The 15,033-nt window shown below is 55.6% G+C and overlaps 1 protein-coding gene across 4 annotated transcripts in view; it reads left to right on the top strand.

The window, feature by feature from the left end:
* LRP5 (LDL receptor related protein 5) overlaps window positions 1-15,033 on the top strand; it is a 143,238-nt gene that overhangs the window by 46,978 nt on the left and 81,227 nt on the right. For all 4 annotated transcript variants that reach the window (XM_028833138.2, XM_028833139.2, XM_077961922.1 and 1 more), the window contains exons 4-5: window positions 4,471-4,667; window positions 6,634-6,765. In XM_028833138.2, coding sequence (XP_028688971.2) covers window positions 4,471-4,667; window positions 6,634-6,765 — 329 coding nt within the window. The remainder of the gene's footprint in view (window positions 1-4,470; window positions 4,668-6,633; window positions 6,766-15,033) is intronic.

Raw genomic sequence — 15,033 nt, 5'->3', positions numbered from 1 at the left:
GTTATCCATTGCTGTGTAACAAAACAGCCCACAACTTAACAGCCTGAAACAGCAAGCAGGTTTTTTATGGGGAGGGGGTCAGCAATGAGGAGTGGATTAGCTGGGTGGTTCTGGCTCAGGGTGTGACCGGAGAGTACACTCAAGCTCCTGACTGGGGCCTCAGTCATCTGAAGGTTCGAGTGAGGCCGGGACATCCACTTCCAAGCTCATTCTCAGGGCAAGAGGCCTCAATTTCTCCTGTTCCTCTTATGCTGAGCCACACATCTCTTTTGGGCTGGTTTGAAAATATCCTGTTGTCCCTGGAAGTGCAGATGGGTGGGTCTGGTTTGAGATTTGGAAATGTGGTTACCCTGTAGACTGTGGTTCTTGGGAGCTGAGTGATCTTACAGTTATGAAGGGTGGATGAGAGGATAGAAAGGCTGCAGCTGGGAGTGCCCTGGTCAAAGGATGGTAACAGTGAGGGTGATGGCAGTTGAAATATGCTAATGGTGGTGGCAGCGACAAACCCTTCCGTAGCACTTACTGTTTTCCAGGGACATTTATCAGCTCATTTAATGTTCACACCAACTCTATGAAATGTTTGCTATTATGTTTTATTTTTATTTATATTTTTATTGTTTTGAGGCAGGGTCTCGCTTTGTCCCCCTGGCTAGAGTGCATTGACACAATCATGGTTCACTGCAGCCTTGACCTCTTTTTTTATTCGTTTGTTTTTGTTGTTGTTGTTGTTTTTTCTTTTTGAGATGGAGCCTTGCTCTGTCCCCCAGGCTGGAGTGCAGTGGCACCATCTCAGCTCACTGCAACCTCCACCTCCCAGGTTCCAGCGATTCTTCTGCCTCAACCTCCCAAGTAGCTGGGATTACAGGTGCCCACCACCACGTCCGGGAAATTTTTGTATTTTTTTAGTAGGGACGAGATTTCACCACGTTGGCCAGGCTGGTCTTGAACTCCTGATCACAAGTGATCGCCCACCTCAGCCTCCCAAAGTGCTGGGATTACAGGTGTGAGCCACCACACCCAGACACAGCCTTGACTTCTTGGGCTCAAGTGGTCCTCCCACCTCAGCCTCCCAAGTAGCTGAGACCACAGGCATGTACCACCATGCCTGGCTAATTTTTTTGTTTTTTTTTTTTGTAGAGATGGGGTTTCACCATGTTGCCCCGGCTGGTCTCAAACTCCTGAGCTCAAGCCATGTTTCCACCTTGGCCTCTCAAAGCACTGGGTTTACAGTTGTGAGCCACTGTGCCCAGCCTGTGTTTGCTATTATGATCCCCTGTGCACAGAAAGGCATGTGAATTTGCCCAAAGCCACATAGCTAGTCCTAGCCAGGGTTGGAACGTAGAGTCTGTAGCCCCAGGGTCTGGTCCGTTCTTAGCCTCTCTCCTACCTGCCTCCCCGCGGGATTCTTCTGCCTCTGCAGCGGCCATCGCTCTTCATGATGCACCTGCGGCAATTCACGTGGAAGCATCGCATGTGGGGGGACGAGCTCTGGAGCCACACAGACCTGTGCAGGCCCCTTTATCTGTGACTGTGGCAAGGACTGAGGCTGACCTTCCCTCAGTGCTTCTGGCTGAGGCAGAGCGTGGCGCAGGGAGCAACCGGGAGTGATGGGCCTCTGGCTTCTCTCATTGAAAAATGTCAACATGGCTGGGCACAATGGCTCACACCTATAATCCCAGTGCTTTGGAAGGCTGAGGTGAGAGGATCATTTGAGCCCAGGGGTTCGAGACCAACCTGGCAACAAAGCGAGACCCCATCTACTAAAAATAAAAATTGGGCCGGGCACGGCGGCTCACGCTTGAAATCCCAACACTTTGAGAGGCCGAGGTGGGTGGATCACCTGAGGTCAGGAGTTTGAGACAAGCCTGGCCAACATGGTGAAACCTCATCTCTACTAAAAATACAAAAATTAGCTGGGCATGGTGGCGGGCACCTGTAATCCCAGCTACTTGGGAGGCTGAGGCAGGAGAACTGCTTGAACCCAGGAGACAAAGGTTGCAGTGAGCTGAGGTCATGCCATTGCACTCTAGTCTGGGTGACAAGAGCAAAACTCCATCTCAAAAACAAAAACAAAAACAGAAAAATTTAAATTAAAACAATTAAAATTAAGACCGGGCACGGTGGCTCACACCTGTAATCCCAGCACTTTGGGAAGCCGAGGTGGGTGGATCACGAGGTCAGGAGTTCCAGACCATCCTGGGTAACATGGTGAAACCCTGTCTCTACTAAAAATACAAAAAAATTACCCAGGCATGGTGGTGGGCGCCTGTAGTCCCAGCTACTCAGGAGGCTGAGGCAGGAGAATGGCATGAACCCGGGAGGCAGAGCTTGCAGTGAGCTGAGATTGTGCCACTGCACTCTGGCCTAGGTGACAGCGAGACTCCGTCTCAAAAAAAAAAAAAAATTAAAATTAAAAAATTAGCTGGCTGTGGTGGTGGTCCAGCTACTCAGGAGGCTGAGGCAGGAGGATTGATTGAGCTTAGGAGATCGAGGCTGCAGTGAGCCATGATCACGCCACTGCACTCCAGCCTGGGTGACAGAGCAAGACCCTGTCTCAGAAAACAAACAAAAAAGGCGACATTGTAGAAAACAGTTTTGGTGATTCCTTAGGATATAAACATTGATTTACGTATGACCCAGCAATTCCACTCCTAGCTGTATACTCTAAGAATCGGAAACAGGTATTCACACAAAATGTGAATGGACAGGAATGTGCACAACAGCCGAAGGTGGAAATGGCACAACACAGATTGTGTTCTGTCTGTACACTGGAATACGGTTCACCCCGAAACGGGATGAAGCCCTGACATGCTACAGCACGGATGAACCTTGAAAACATGGTGCTGAGTCAAAGAAGCTAGACATCAAAGGCTGCGTATTGTGATTCGGTTTATGTGAGATGTTTAGAATGTGTGTCGTTAAATCCATCAAAAGTGTTTGCCAGGGCTGAGGGCGGGGACTAGGGAGTGACTGCTGATGGGTTTGGGGTTTTCCTGTGGGGCAATTGAAGTGCTTCGGAACTAGATAGAAGTGGAGGCTGCACATCCTTGTGAACGTGCTAGGTAACACTAATTATTCACTTTCAAGTGGTAAATTTAGGCCAGGCGCAGTGGCTCTCACCTGTAATCCCAGCACTTTGAGAGGCCAAGGCGGGTGGATCGCCTGAGCTCAGGAGTTCAAGATAAGCCTGGGCAACATGGTGAAACCCTATCTCTACAAAAAAAATACCCCCAAAAAATGAGCTGGTCATGGTGGTGCACGCCTGTGATCCCAGCTACTCTGGAGGCTGAGGTGGGAGAATCACTTGAACCTGGGAGGCAGAGGTTGCAGTGAGCTGAGATCACACCACTGCGCTCCAACCTGGGTGGCAGAGTGAGACCCCATCTCAAAAAAACAAAACAAAACAAAGAAGTAAATAAATAAAAATGTAAATGTTATGTCCTGTGAATTTTACTTCAATAATAATTTTCTTAAAAAACAGCATCAACAAAAATGAACAGAAGGCAGTGGATCTGCAGAGCCCATAGCTCCCATCTTCCTTGTGCTGCTTCATGAGTGTCACCCTCTCCTGGCAGCTGTGCTGAGGGCTGGGGACGTGGTGGGGACCCTCTGCCCCCAGGCGCACCCTCAGGGAGCCTGTCACTGGGTGAGGGTCATTAAGCAAATAAAACTACAACATTACTGACCATGTCACATTACGATCCTGTTCCCAGTGCCCATAATCTCATTACACCCGAGTCCTCATTTGCTAGGCACCGTAAGCACCTAGAAAAGAGTAGCTGTTTCTTGTGTTGATGCCAAGTTTAATTTACTCTGAAAGTATAAATTATGAGCATTGTAAGAAGGAGCGAGTGCACGTGGCCTGATTTGTATTCAGAAGTTAAAGCCTTGGGCAGAAGAGCTGTCCTTTCCACCAGGTGTGGCTTCCTCCTTTCTCCCCTGGGGGAGACTTTGCCACTTGACCTGGGGCACCCCCTGTGTCACTGTCACAGACTGGGTTTGGGACGTGCCCTGTGCACTCCGGGAGAAACGTACAATGGCACCAACTCCTGGGGCTCTTGACCTGGCCTCACTTGTCTGGTGGAAAGTAAATGAGAGGCCTGGTGCGGTGGCGTAGGCCTGTAATCCCTGCACTTTGAGAGGCTGAGGCGGGTGGATCACCTGAGGTCAGGAGTTCAAGACCAGCCTTGCCAACATAATGAAACCCTTTCTCTACTAAAAGTACAAAAATCAGCCAGTCGTGGTGGTGGGCATCTGTAATCCCAGCTACTCGGGAGGCTGAGGCAGGAGAATTGCTTGAACCTGGAAGGCGGAGGTTGTAGTGAGCTGAGATTGCATCACTGCACTCTAGCCTAGGCAACAGACTGAGACTCCGTCTCAAAAAAAAAAAAAAAAAAGTAATTGGGTCAGCAGCAGTGACTGTCGGGGGACCCTCATGATGGCTCCCCTACCCCGCCTCCCTGACTGCAGGCAGAAGGTGGTGGAGGGCAGCCTGACACACCCCTTCGCCCTGACGCTCTCCGGGGACACTCTGTACTGGACGGACTGGCAGACCCGCTCCATCCATGCCTGCAACAAGCGCACTGGGGGGAAGAGGAAAGAGATCCTGAGCGCCCTCTACTCACCCATGGACATTCAGGTGCTGAGCCAGGAGCGGCAGCCTTTCTGTGAGTGCCGGCTGGGCCGCGGGGGCTGGGGCATGGGGGGGGTGGGGGGGTGGGGGCATGGGGGGTGAGGTGTGGTGGGGTGGGAGCGTGGTGAGGTGGAGGTGGGGGCTTGGTGGGGGGTGAGGGCGGGGGGGTGTGAAGGCGTGGGGGGGCCGGGGCAGGAGGGTGGGGGGGTGGGAGAGTAAGTGGGGTGGGGGACAGGTGGCCCCTCCCTGCAGAAACCCATGCCCTGGGGGGCACCCTCTCTAAAGGGGTGCCTGCTGCAGTGAAGGGAGATGTGTGCAGAGTATGTGGCTGGCTGGGGGGCACGGGCCTGCAGAGGGCCCCTGTGCAGAGCTTGTGGGGGCTGTTTCAGGTTCAGCAGTGGCAAGGGGATTCCCAAGGAAGCTTGCCTTGTTTTCAAGGCCCAGAAGTTGTGTGTGTGTGTGTGTGTGTGTGTGTATGGATATTAAAAAAATATATATATCTATGTATGTGTATTTTTTTTTTTTTTTTGAGACGGAGTCTCGCTCTGTCACCCAGGCTGGAGTGCAGTAGTACAATCTTGGCTCACTGCAAGCTCCGCTTCCCGGGTTCACACCATTTTCCTGCCTCAGCCTCCTGAGTAGCTGGAACTATAGGCGCCCGCCACCGCGCCCAGCTAATTTTTTGTATTTTTAGTAGAGACGGGGTTTCACCGTGTTAGCCAGGATGGTCTCAATCTCCTGACCTCGTGATCCGCCCGCCTTGGCCTCCCAAAGTGCTGGGATTACAGGCGTGAGCCACCGTGCCCGGCCACGTGTATGTATTTTTAATAGAGATGAGGTTTTGCCATGTTGCCCAGGCTTGTCTCAAACTCCTGGGCTCCAGTGGTCCTCACACCTTGACCTCCCAAAGTGCTGGGGTCACAGGTATGAGCCACCATGCTTGGCCATGCAAGTTGCATATTTATCAATGAATAACCTGCTCAGAATCAGCAGTTCTCAGCCTGGGGGCCACGCAGGGTTGTGACAGAGGTCCCTGATGGTGAAATTCACCAGCTTCTGTGACAGTGGGGCTGTGGCTCTGGGGACAGTGACCCACCCCCACAGGGACCAGGGATGGAGATTTCTGGTGAAGCCATTATGGAAGGTTTGGACTTTGAATTGAAAGGTGGGGCCTAGGGGTGGCAGCTGTTCCCAGAGCAGGACAGAGGAGGGTGGGGCTCTCTGGAGCTGTTTCCTGGTGAGAAAGTCATGGGCACAAAACCCTTCTACACTTGGGGCAGCATGAGGGAGGGAGAGGTTCATTTTGGTGAGTTTGTTGTTCCAGTTATATCCATATTATGGGGCTGATACACCCCAGCTTTCCCCTGGTTTGAATGAAGTGCTGGAAGCATTTATTGAGTTCCCTTCAATTGCTGTTGGTCATAGAGGGCTTGGGAGAGTGACAAGCTTGGCCATCCCAGCAAGAGGGACAGTGTTCCTGTGGAAGCTGCTGCGTCCACACATAGCACAAAGACAAGACAAGCCTTTTGCCCAGGAGCCCACTCTTTCTGGGGTTTCCGTCACTACCACACGGGCAGGTCCTGACCCCTGCCGTTGGAGTGTGGGGGGCACCCTTTGCAGAGGGGTGTCCTTTCAGGGCCCTGAGAAGCTAGGGAGGGTTTTCTAGTCATAGGAGCTTGTGGGAGGGAGCAGGTAGGGAGGATGCCACTCCACGGGCAGGTCATGTCTGGGTGTGAGGGTGGCCAGGAAGGTCACGGCTGGTTTTGGGGAAATTGCAGGCCGTCTGGCCGGGCTGAGGGCCCGATGTGGAGGGGGCCAGCGATGAGGCAGGAGGTGGAATGGTGCCCGCGGGGAGGTCCCTGATGCCACTTGAGGCTGGCATTTGGGCAGAGGGACACTGGGGGCTGTCATGGGGGACGAGGAGGCAGGATGAGACTCATTCAGAAACAAGTGGCGGTCTTCTTCTGGAACCTTCTCTCACTCTGTCCTGGTTTTCCCAGTCCACACTCGCTGTGAGGAGGACAATGGCGGCTGCTCCCACCTGTGCCTGCTGTCCCCAAGGGAGCCTTTCTACACATGTGCCTGTCCCACGGGTGTGCAGCTGCAGGACAACGGCAGGACGTGTAAGGCAGGTGAGCCGGCGGGACGGGACGGGACGGGACGGGACGGGGCGGGTGGGGCGAGGCCTGGCGGGAATGGGCTGCGGCCAGTTGTCCCAGAAGGAACCTTGGCAAACCCGTTCAAAATGATCCACTCGGCGGGTGTGGTGATTCAAATCTGTGGTCCCAGCTACTCGGGACTCTGAGTTGGGAGGATCGCTTGAGCCCAGGAGGTCAATCCTGTTTTATTTTTTTTTTGCCCCAGATATTTTCCCAGTTTTTCACTCTCCGCCTTGGTCCTCAGGCGCTTGGTGCTTCCTCGTACTGTGCTGCAGTGGGGCATGGCTCTTCTCCTCTGGGTCACTGGCTGAGGATCTTTCTTTCCAGGTGTCAGTTCGGGGCGGGCCCTTCGGGAAGTCACACAGGTTGAGGATGCAGCTTGCCTTCGGGGATGCTTCTGGGCCTGGGGTAGCCGGTCTGGCCTCTGGGACTGACCCTGGGGCCTGGCAAGCAAGGGGGTAACGAGAGGTGTCAGGAAAGCGCCATCCCTGGTACCAGTCCTCCCCATTTCTGTAGCGTGATGGGGCCCAGCTTGCAGAAGGTGGGGGACAGGGTCTGCTTCCTGTAACAGTGTCCCACTCAGGAGGGCAAGGGGCTTCCAAGTGGGCTGGCTTCCACACTCAGGGAGAGTCCTAAGGGGCAGAGTCTCAGTGTGGGGCCCCCTAGAAGGACTCTCCTGGTATCCAGTGGGTGGAGAAATCTCCTTGCTCCCACTGCTGTCTGAGCACATGGGGGTCCTGACTCTAGGGACAGTTTCCTGGTCCCTCTGCCCTCCCCGGCTAGGGTCTGTACTTGTGTGCAGCGGCCGGGGTGTGTGTGTGGTTGCGGTGCCCGTGGCGCATGGGTCTTTTCTCTGCTCCCTGGCAGGGGTCCTGCTCTTGGTGAGGACTTTCCAGGTTCGTATTTGTCTTTCTCTTTCTGAGAGCAGAGCATCTTTAATGAAGACATGGCTGTTTCTTAAAAGGGTCTGTCCTCTGTGCCGGCTACTGCAGGGGATGGTTGGAGAGTCTCCCCCACCGAGCATCTTGTTTCCCAAGTGGGGAGAAGGAGAATTTGAGAAATGGGGACTTGGGCGGCCTAGTCCTCATGGCTCTGGACAGCACCCCAGTCATTCATCTGCTTGCTCATTCATTCATTCATCCATCCATTTGCTCGTTCAGCAGGCATTTGTCAAGCACTTGCCGTGTGCCAGCATTGCTCCGAGGCACTGGGGACCCCGCGGTGCAGACAGAATCCTGGGCCTCTGGTGCTCACACTCGGGGTTCTGGGGCTGGGTGAGTGGGGAGATGGCACAAGCGAGTCCACGAGGGAGTCGGTGCATTAGAAAGGGTGAGTGTCTTGGACACCCACTCCTCCATCACCTCTGGGGCCCTTCACTGTTTACCGTTTACCTCGGCCTCAAAGGCAATGTTGAGAGAGAAACTGGACCCAGGGAAGGAGTCCAGATGAGCTGCCTCGTGAGTGACCTGGCGACACCAGGAGTTTGGACCAAGCAGATTAAGGGTGGATTAAAGACCCTTGAGTGGGAGGAGGTTTGACCAGGTTGGATGAGCCCCTTGTTTACAGAGGAGGCTAGGGCAAGTCACTGGCCTGGGGTCACCCACAGCAGGTGGCATAGTAGGTTCAAGCAGGTGGGGTCTGGCTCCCAGAGGCATGAGTTTGCTACTGCTCCATACCTGGGCCCTGGTGGAGCAAGGCCTTGCTCTCCCTCACAGACTGCACCAGGACCCTGCCTGCTCCCTGAAGGAGGGGGTGCCTCGGCTGCATAAGCCTCAGCAGAGAAGGATGCTTGGCCGACTGGCTGCCCGGGAACTTTGGCCTTCCCAGAGTTTGTTTTCTCTCCTTCCTGTCTGTCTGTTGGTGAGAAGAGGCTGAACTCAGTGCTGGAGCTGGACCCTGCGTTCTGCAATGTCGGTCGAAGTCCTGGTGGAAAGGGAAAGAATGAGGACATATGGGCTCATGACGGCAGAGAGCGGCCACCACAGTCAGGGCCAGGGGACGGAGCGGAGAGAGAATCACCGGAACACGGCACAGGTTTAGAACAGGCAGCTCGGGCCAGGCGCAGTGGCTCACACCTGTAATCCCAACAATTTGGGAGTCCGAGGCAGGTGGGTCATTTGAGGTCAAGAGTTCAAGACCAGCCTGGCCAACATGGTGAAACCCCATCTCTACTAAAAATACAAAAATTAGCTAGGCAGTAGTGGCACAGGCCTGTGATCGCAGCTACTTGGGAGACTAAGGCAGGAGTGAACCCGGGAGGCGGAGCTTGCAGTGAGCCGAGATCACACCACTGCACTCCAGCCTGGGCGACAGAGTCTCAAAAAAAAACAAAAACAAAAAAGGCAGCTCATCCTGTCCAATCTGGAAAAGGTGGAAGGTGGCACATATACATTCCCCAATATCCACAAATATTCCAGAAAATATCCGAGAAGAAAGCAGTTAATGAGTTGGGCCTGTTCCCCTGCCCCGAGGTGCACGTGTGGTGGGGGCTGTGTCAGGAAGCAAGCCGGCACACAAATGGACATAGTCAGGACAGACCTGGGTCAGGTATGGGACACAGCAGGGGCTGAGTTGGAGACTCCTATACTGGGGCCGTGGCCGCCTGAACCGGCAGGCCAGGAGTTTCTCCCTGGAGGCCTGAGATCTGAAGGACTAAAAGAGGGAAAGGCGAGAAGGAACAGCATTTGCGGCGGCTCTGAGGCAGGAGCGTGTTGGTGTCGGGACTGACTTCCCGGGCTGTGCGACCTATGTAGTCACATGAGGTGAGCTCTGTTGTTGACCTGAAATTCCTACCTTTTGAGTAAGGGGCTCTCTGCACTCCCATTTTGCAGCAGTCCCCACAGATTCTGTAACGGGCCCTGCGCTGTGTGTTTGCGAAGCTGAGGGGAGTTCTGGAGGTGGTCTCTTACTCTCTCGGTGTGTCTGTCTCCACATCTTATCTTCTGTTGCTTTTTTGTTCCCTGGCCCTTCCTGCATTTTTTTTGTATGTGACTGTGTGCCTGTGTGATTGAACCATAAGGCTTCCTGCTATTTATTTCACTTTATGCATTGCAGAAGCGTTTGTGATTGCAGGAGGTAAATATGTATCAAAGACATGAGTTTTAGTGCCTGAAGGATATCTTTTTTTTTTTTTTTTTGAGACGGAGTCTTGTTTTGTCACCCAGGTTGGAGTGCAGTGGCTCACAGTAGCTTCCACCTCCCAGGTTCAAGTGATTCTCCTGCCTCAGCCTCCCAAGCAGCTGGGATTACAGGCGCCCACCACCATGCCTGGCTAATTTTTGTATGTTTAGTAGAGACAGGGTTTCACCGCGTTGGCTAGGCTGGTCTCGAACTCCTAACCTCAGGTGATCTGCCTACCTTAGCCTCCCGAAGTTCTAGGATCACAGGCAGGAGCCGCTGTGCCTGGCCTATGCCTGAATTATATCTTGATTTTTTTTTTTTTGAGGCGGAGTCTCGCTCTGTCTCCCAGGCTGGAGTGCAGTGGTGCGATCTCGGCTCACTGCAAGCTCCGCCTCCTGGGTTCACTCCATTCTCTTGCCTCAGCCTCCTGAGTAGCTGGGACTACAGGCACCCGCCACCATGCCCGGCTAATTTTTTTTGTATTTTAGTAGAGCCGGGGTTTCACCGCGTTAGCCAGGATGGTCTCGATCTCCTGACCTCGTGATCCACCCGCCTTGGCCTCCCAAAGTGCTGGGATTACAGGCGTGAGCCACCGCGCCTGGCCTGTCTGAATGATATCTTATCAAGACATGTCTTTTAACCGTCCTCCTGCTATGGGGCATGTCTGTTCTCTTTGTGTTTTTGCCATTTCTGAGTCTCGCTGCTGTGGGTTGGGGGTGGGCAGGTGAGAGCTGGCTTGGGGTCTGGCCACTGGAGTTAGAGGGCGCAGGGCCTGGTGTGTGTTGCCACCATCGATTGGTGATGTCTGCCTAAATGCTGTGTTGCATCTGTTGGGAATATCTGCCCTGGAGAGCAATGGACATGTAGGAAGCAGGTGTGGTCACCATCTCTGCTCTCGGGGTGTCAAAGCAAGGCTGGGTGTGGACATTTGTCCAAGGAATGGGGAAGGGACACAGCCCCCACAGCAAGCAGATTGTGCAGTCGTGCCTGTCAGGTGCCTTGCCCCAACAGTGGAAGGGTCATTCGAGGTCAGGAGTTCAAGACCAGTCTGGCCAACATGGTGGCCAACATGGTGAAACCCCGTCTCTACTAAAAATACAAAACTTAGTTGGGCGGCAGTGGTGCACCTGTAATCACAGCTTTGTGGGAGACTGAGGCAAGAGAACATGTTGCCCAGGGAGCTTTTGTTAAGGGTCCCTGTGTGGCTCCCTCATGCGTCAGAGTTCCAGGAACTCTGATGGGCCCTGATAAAACCCCAGACTCATGGCTCAGTGAAGTTGCACAGCTGGACAAGCTTGGAGACCCCCAAATAACTTGCCCAGGCTACCCTGGCTTGCAAAGGGCCACTGCTCATCAAGGGGTGGACGGTGCCATGCCGGATGCCTGGCATGCAGTGGGTGCCCAGTGTCCAGCTGCCTTGTCCACTGTCCATGCTCTTATCACCGTCATGTTGTCACCATGACCAGCGTCTTAGGTGCTGTGGCTGGTGCCAGGCCCGTGAGAGCTGGGGCAGGTTCGCTCAGGGTCCAGGTTTGCCTGCATCGTCCCAGAATCCTCTCACACCCGGGGGAGTGGGCTGTCATTGGGAGCTGGTAAAGGGGTGTTGCTTTCTTTCCCAACCAGAAGAGGCAGGGGCCATAGACTTAGGTGGAGCCCCTGGCTCTTTGCTGGCTCCCAGGATTCTGACAGCTGGGCCTTCTGAGCCCTGGGGACTGGCTGCCCGTGGCTGAGCCCTTCAAGGGCATTGCACTCCTTCTGCGAATGTCACATCCTGTCTCCGTGTCCAGACCCAGAGCAGCCCTGGGGAGTCCTCAGGGCTCATTTTCCAGCAAGGGGTGGGTGGGGTGGGTTGGGACAGGCCCTGTGGTGATTAGAGGAGGGTGCCTGCGCTCACAGCGGGTGGTTGGGTTACCCAGAGGAGGAGGGCCCTGCAGGCTGGCAGGGGGCCTGTTGGCTCTGGCCCCAGCCCTGGGCTCTGTGGCGTGGAGCTGACACCACAGACACCTGTGGGGCTGGACCGCTGGATTAGCAGAAAGCCCTGTGCTTCCTGTTGGAAGCTTTCCCATTCCAGAGCCATCAGGGCTGCGAGGGCTGAGCACGCAGCTCCACGCTCCCTGGAGACTCAGCCGTCAGGGGGCACCTTTCTCTGGTCTTGTGGGAACTGTTTTTGCCCCCAGCCGTGAGAGGCACTTTTACACATAACTCAGTTGGAGTGTGAGTGGCATGCAGGAGAAAACCATTTTGTGTCATTTAGACGCCCTGCTTGGGTGGGACTCTGGGCTGGGAACATCCACATGCAGCCAGTGCAGGGACTGTTTTACTCTGAGCCTGAATCTTGCTGCTTTGGTTCCAGATGCTGTGTATAGAGTGTTCTGTCAAAGGGAGAAAAAAGCTCCTCGATGACACAGAAAGATGCAACCGGGAGTCTGGTTTTGCATGAGGATGTGAGCGTTTCAGTTCACTGTTTTTGTAAGCACGGTTCCCCAGCCTGACCTCAGGGCTGCCTGGAGATGGGCCCCACCCGCTTCCCGTTAATTAACTGGCTGGTGCTGGGTGTGGATTCTGGCTTCTCCGTCTCCCTGCCCTGGATCCTTTTGAAGCTGAAGTGTTCCAGGGGCAGCTGGTGTGGAAAAGGGGAGATAGAGTTTTCTAGAGGTTTTAAAGTTGAGAAGAAACCTAAACTCTTCTCAGAAGCGTTTTAAGGGTTTGTCACCAAGGTGGCTCTCTGCAAATTTGAGATGGTTTTAGAAGATCTTTCCATATTTCTTAATCCAGAGGGAGATGGGGATGGGTGAGAAATGGCTTTGTCCTTAAGGAAGTCATGTTCTGGTTGGAGGACAGGCACAGCCTGGCATTGAAGTTGGTGAGTCAGAGACGGACCTGTGAGCGGGGCCAGAATGGGGCATGGGCTTCAGACTTCACAAAGCAGACCACGCACGTGGCATCCTGGGGCTTTAGTATCCAAATGTCCTGTCCTCCGGGTTTTATTCCTTGCCATAAAATATCACATTAAAGGAAAGTGTTTTGTTAAAAGACCACAGTCCTGTCACCTGAGTACAGTCGCTGTTCTCCTTTCCTCTGTGGCTTTCCAGGCTGCAGGCACCTGTTGGTGTTGTGGCTGTGCACCCGGCAGGCATGAATTAGCTGTGCAGCGTGGCTGCTGACGGGACACCTCGCCTCGACCGAAAACCACCTGGAGATAGCAGCTGCTCACCCAGGGGCAATGTGAAGAAAACGTGAAATTCTGTTGCTTGTTGCAGCTGACGGCACGGCTCTGAGGTCCCAGTGGGCAGAGGCCTCATGCAGGGCACCTCGCCAGCCAGGACGTCAGAGCTGGCCGGAAGGAGCGGTGCCTGTGGAGGGCTGCCAGTGCCCAGGGAGCCTTCCGAAGTGTCACGTTGAGCAATGAAATTCAGAGTCGGGCAGAGGAGGCCCTGGGGTCACACGGGGATCTCCTCCTGGCTATAGGTTGGTGAGGTCCAGTGTCCGGGGGTGAAGGATAGAGGCCCCGTGGTGAGGGCTCCAGAGCTGGCCCTGGGCTAGCGGAAATGCGAGTAATGAAGGAGGCTGTGCTGGTGGGCCTTGTGCCTCTTCCAGAGGGAGGCATTGGGAGTGATGTTTAGGCCGAGAGGAGTCAGGATGGAGGACATGACTTGGTTTGTAGTTGGGAGCCGGCCAAGGACTGGGTTGAGGAAATGCAGTGTCAGGCAGACCCGGGACTGTGGTGGTGAGGAGGTGCGGCCTCAGGCAGACCCGGGACCGTGGTGGCGAGGAGGTGTGGTGTCAGGCAAACCCGGGACTGTGGTGGGGAGGAATTGCAGTGTCAGGCAGACCCAGGACTGTGGTGGCGAGGAGGTGCGGCGTCAGGCAGACCCAGGACCGTGGTGGAGGAGGTGTGGTGTCAGGCAGACCCGGGACCGTGGTGGCGAGGAGGTGCGGCCTCAGGCAGACCCGGGACCGTGGTGGCGAGGAGGTGCGGCGTCAGGCAGACCCGGGACCGTGGTGGCGAGGAGGTGCGGCGTCAGGCAGATGCAGGACTGTGGTGGAGGAGCTGTGGTGTCAGGCAGACCCGGGACTGTGGTGGGGAGGAATTGCAGTGTCAGGCAGACCCGGGACCGTGGTGGCGAGGAGGTGCGGTGTCAGGCAGACCCAGGACCGTGGTGGAGGAGGTGTGGTGTCAGGCAGACCCGGGACCGTGGTGGCGAGGAGGTGCGGCCTCAGGCAGACCCGGGACCGTGGTGGCGAGGAGGTGCGGCGTCAGGCAGATGCAGGACTGTGGTGGAGGAGCTGTGGTGTCAGGCAGACCCGGGACTGTGGTGGGGAGGAATTGCAGTGTCAGGCAGACCCGGGACCGTGGTGGCGAGGAGGTGTGGCGTCAGGCAGACGCGGGAACGTGGTGGCGAGGAGGTGTGGCGTCAGGCAGACGCGGGACCGTGGTGGTGAGGAGGTGCGGCGTCAGGCAGACCCGGGACCGTGGTGGCAAGGAGGTGTGGCATCAGGCAGATGCGGGACTGTGGTGGGGAGGAATTGCAGTGTCAGGCAGACCCGGGACTGTGGTGGTGAGGAGGTGCGGCGTCAGGCAGACCCGGGACCGGGGTGGCGAGGAGGTGCAGTGTCAGGCAGACCCGGGATTGTGGTGGCGAGGAGGTGTGGCGTCAGGCAGACCCGGGACTGTGGTGGCGAGGAGGTGTGGCGTCAGGCAGACGCAGGACTGTGGTGGCGAGGAGGTGTGGCGTCAGGCAGACCCGGGACTGTGGTGGCGAGGAGGTGTGGTGTCAGACCCGGGACTGTGGTGGAGGAGGTGTGGCGTCAGGCAGACCCGGGACTGTGGTGGGGAGGAATTGCAGTGTCAGGCAGACCCAGGACTCTGGCGGCGAGGAGGTGCGGTGTCAGGCACACCCGGGACTGTGGTGGCGAGGAGGTGCGGTGTCAGGCAGACCCGGGACTGTGGTGGCGAGGAGGTGCGGTGTCAGGCACACCCGGGACTGTGGTGGCGAGGAGGTGCGGCGTCAGGCAGACCCGGGACTGTGGTGGAGGAGGTGCAGTGTCAGGCAGACCCGGGACTGTGGTGGAGGAGGTGTGGTGTCAGGCAGACCCGGGACTGTGGTGGCGAGGAGGTGC

Source organism: Macaca mulatta, chromosome 14 (genome assembly GCF_049350105.2).
Source record: "Macaca mulatta isolate MMU2019108-1 chromosome 14, T2T-MMU8v2.0, whole genome shotgun sequence".
NCBI lineage: Eukaryota > Metazoa > Chordata > Mammalia > Primates > Cercopithecidae > Macaca > Macaca mulatta.
The sequence above is the reverse complement of the archived record's forward strand: the minus strand, read 5'-3'. Positions and strand labels throughout refer to the sequence as shown.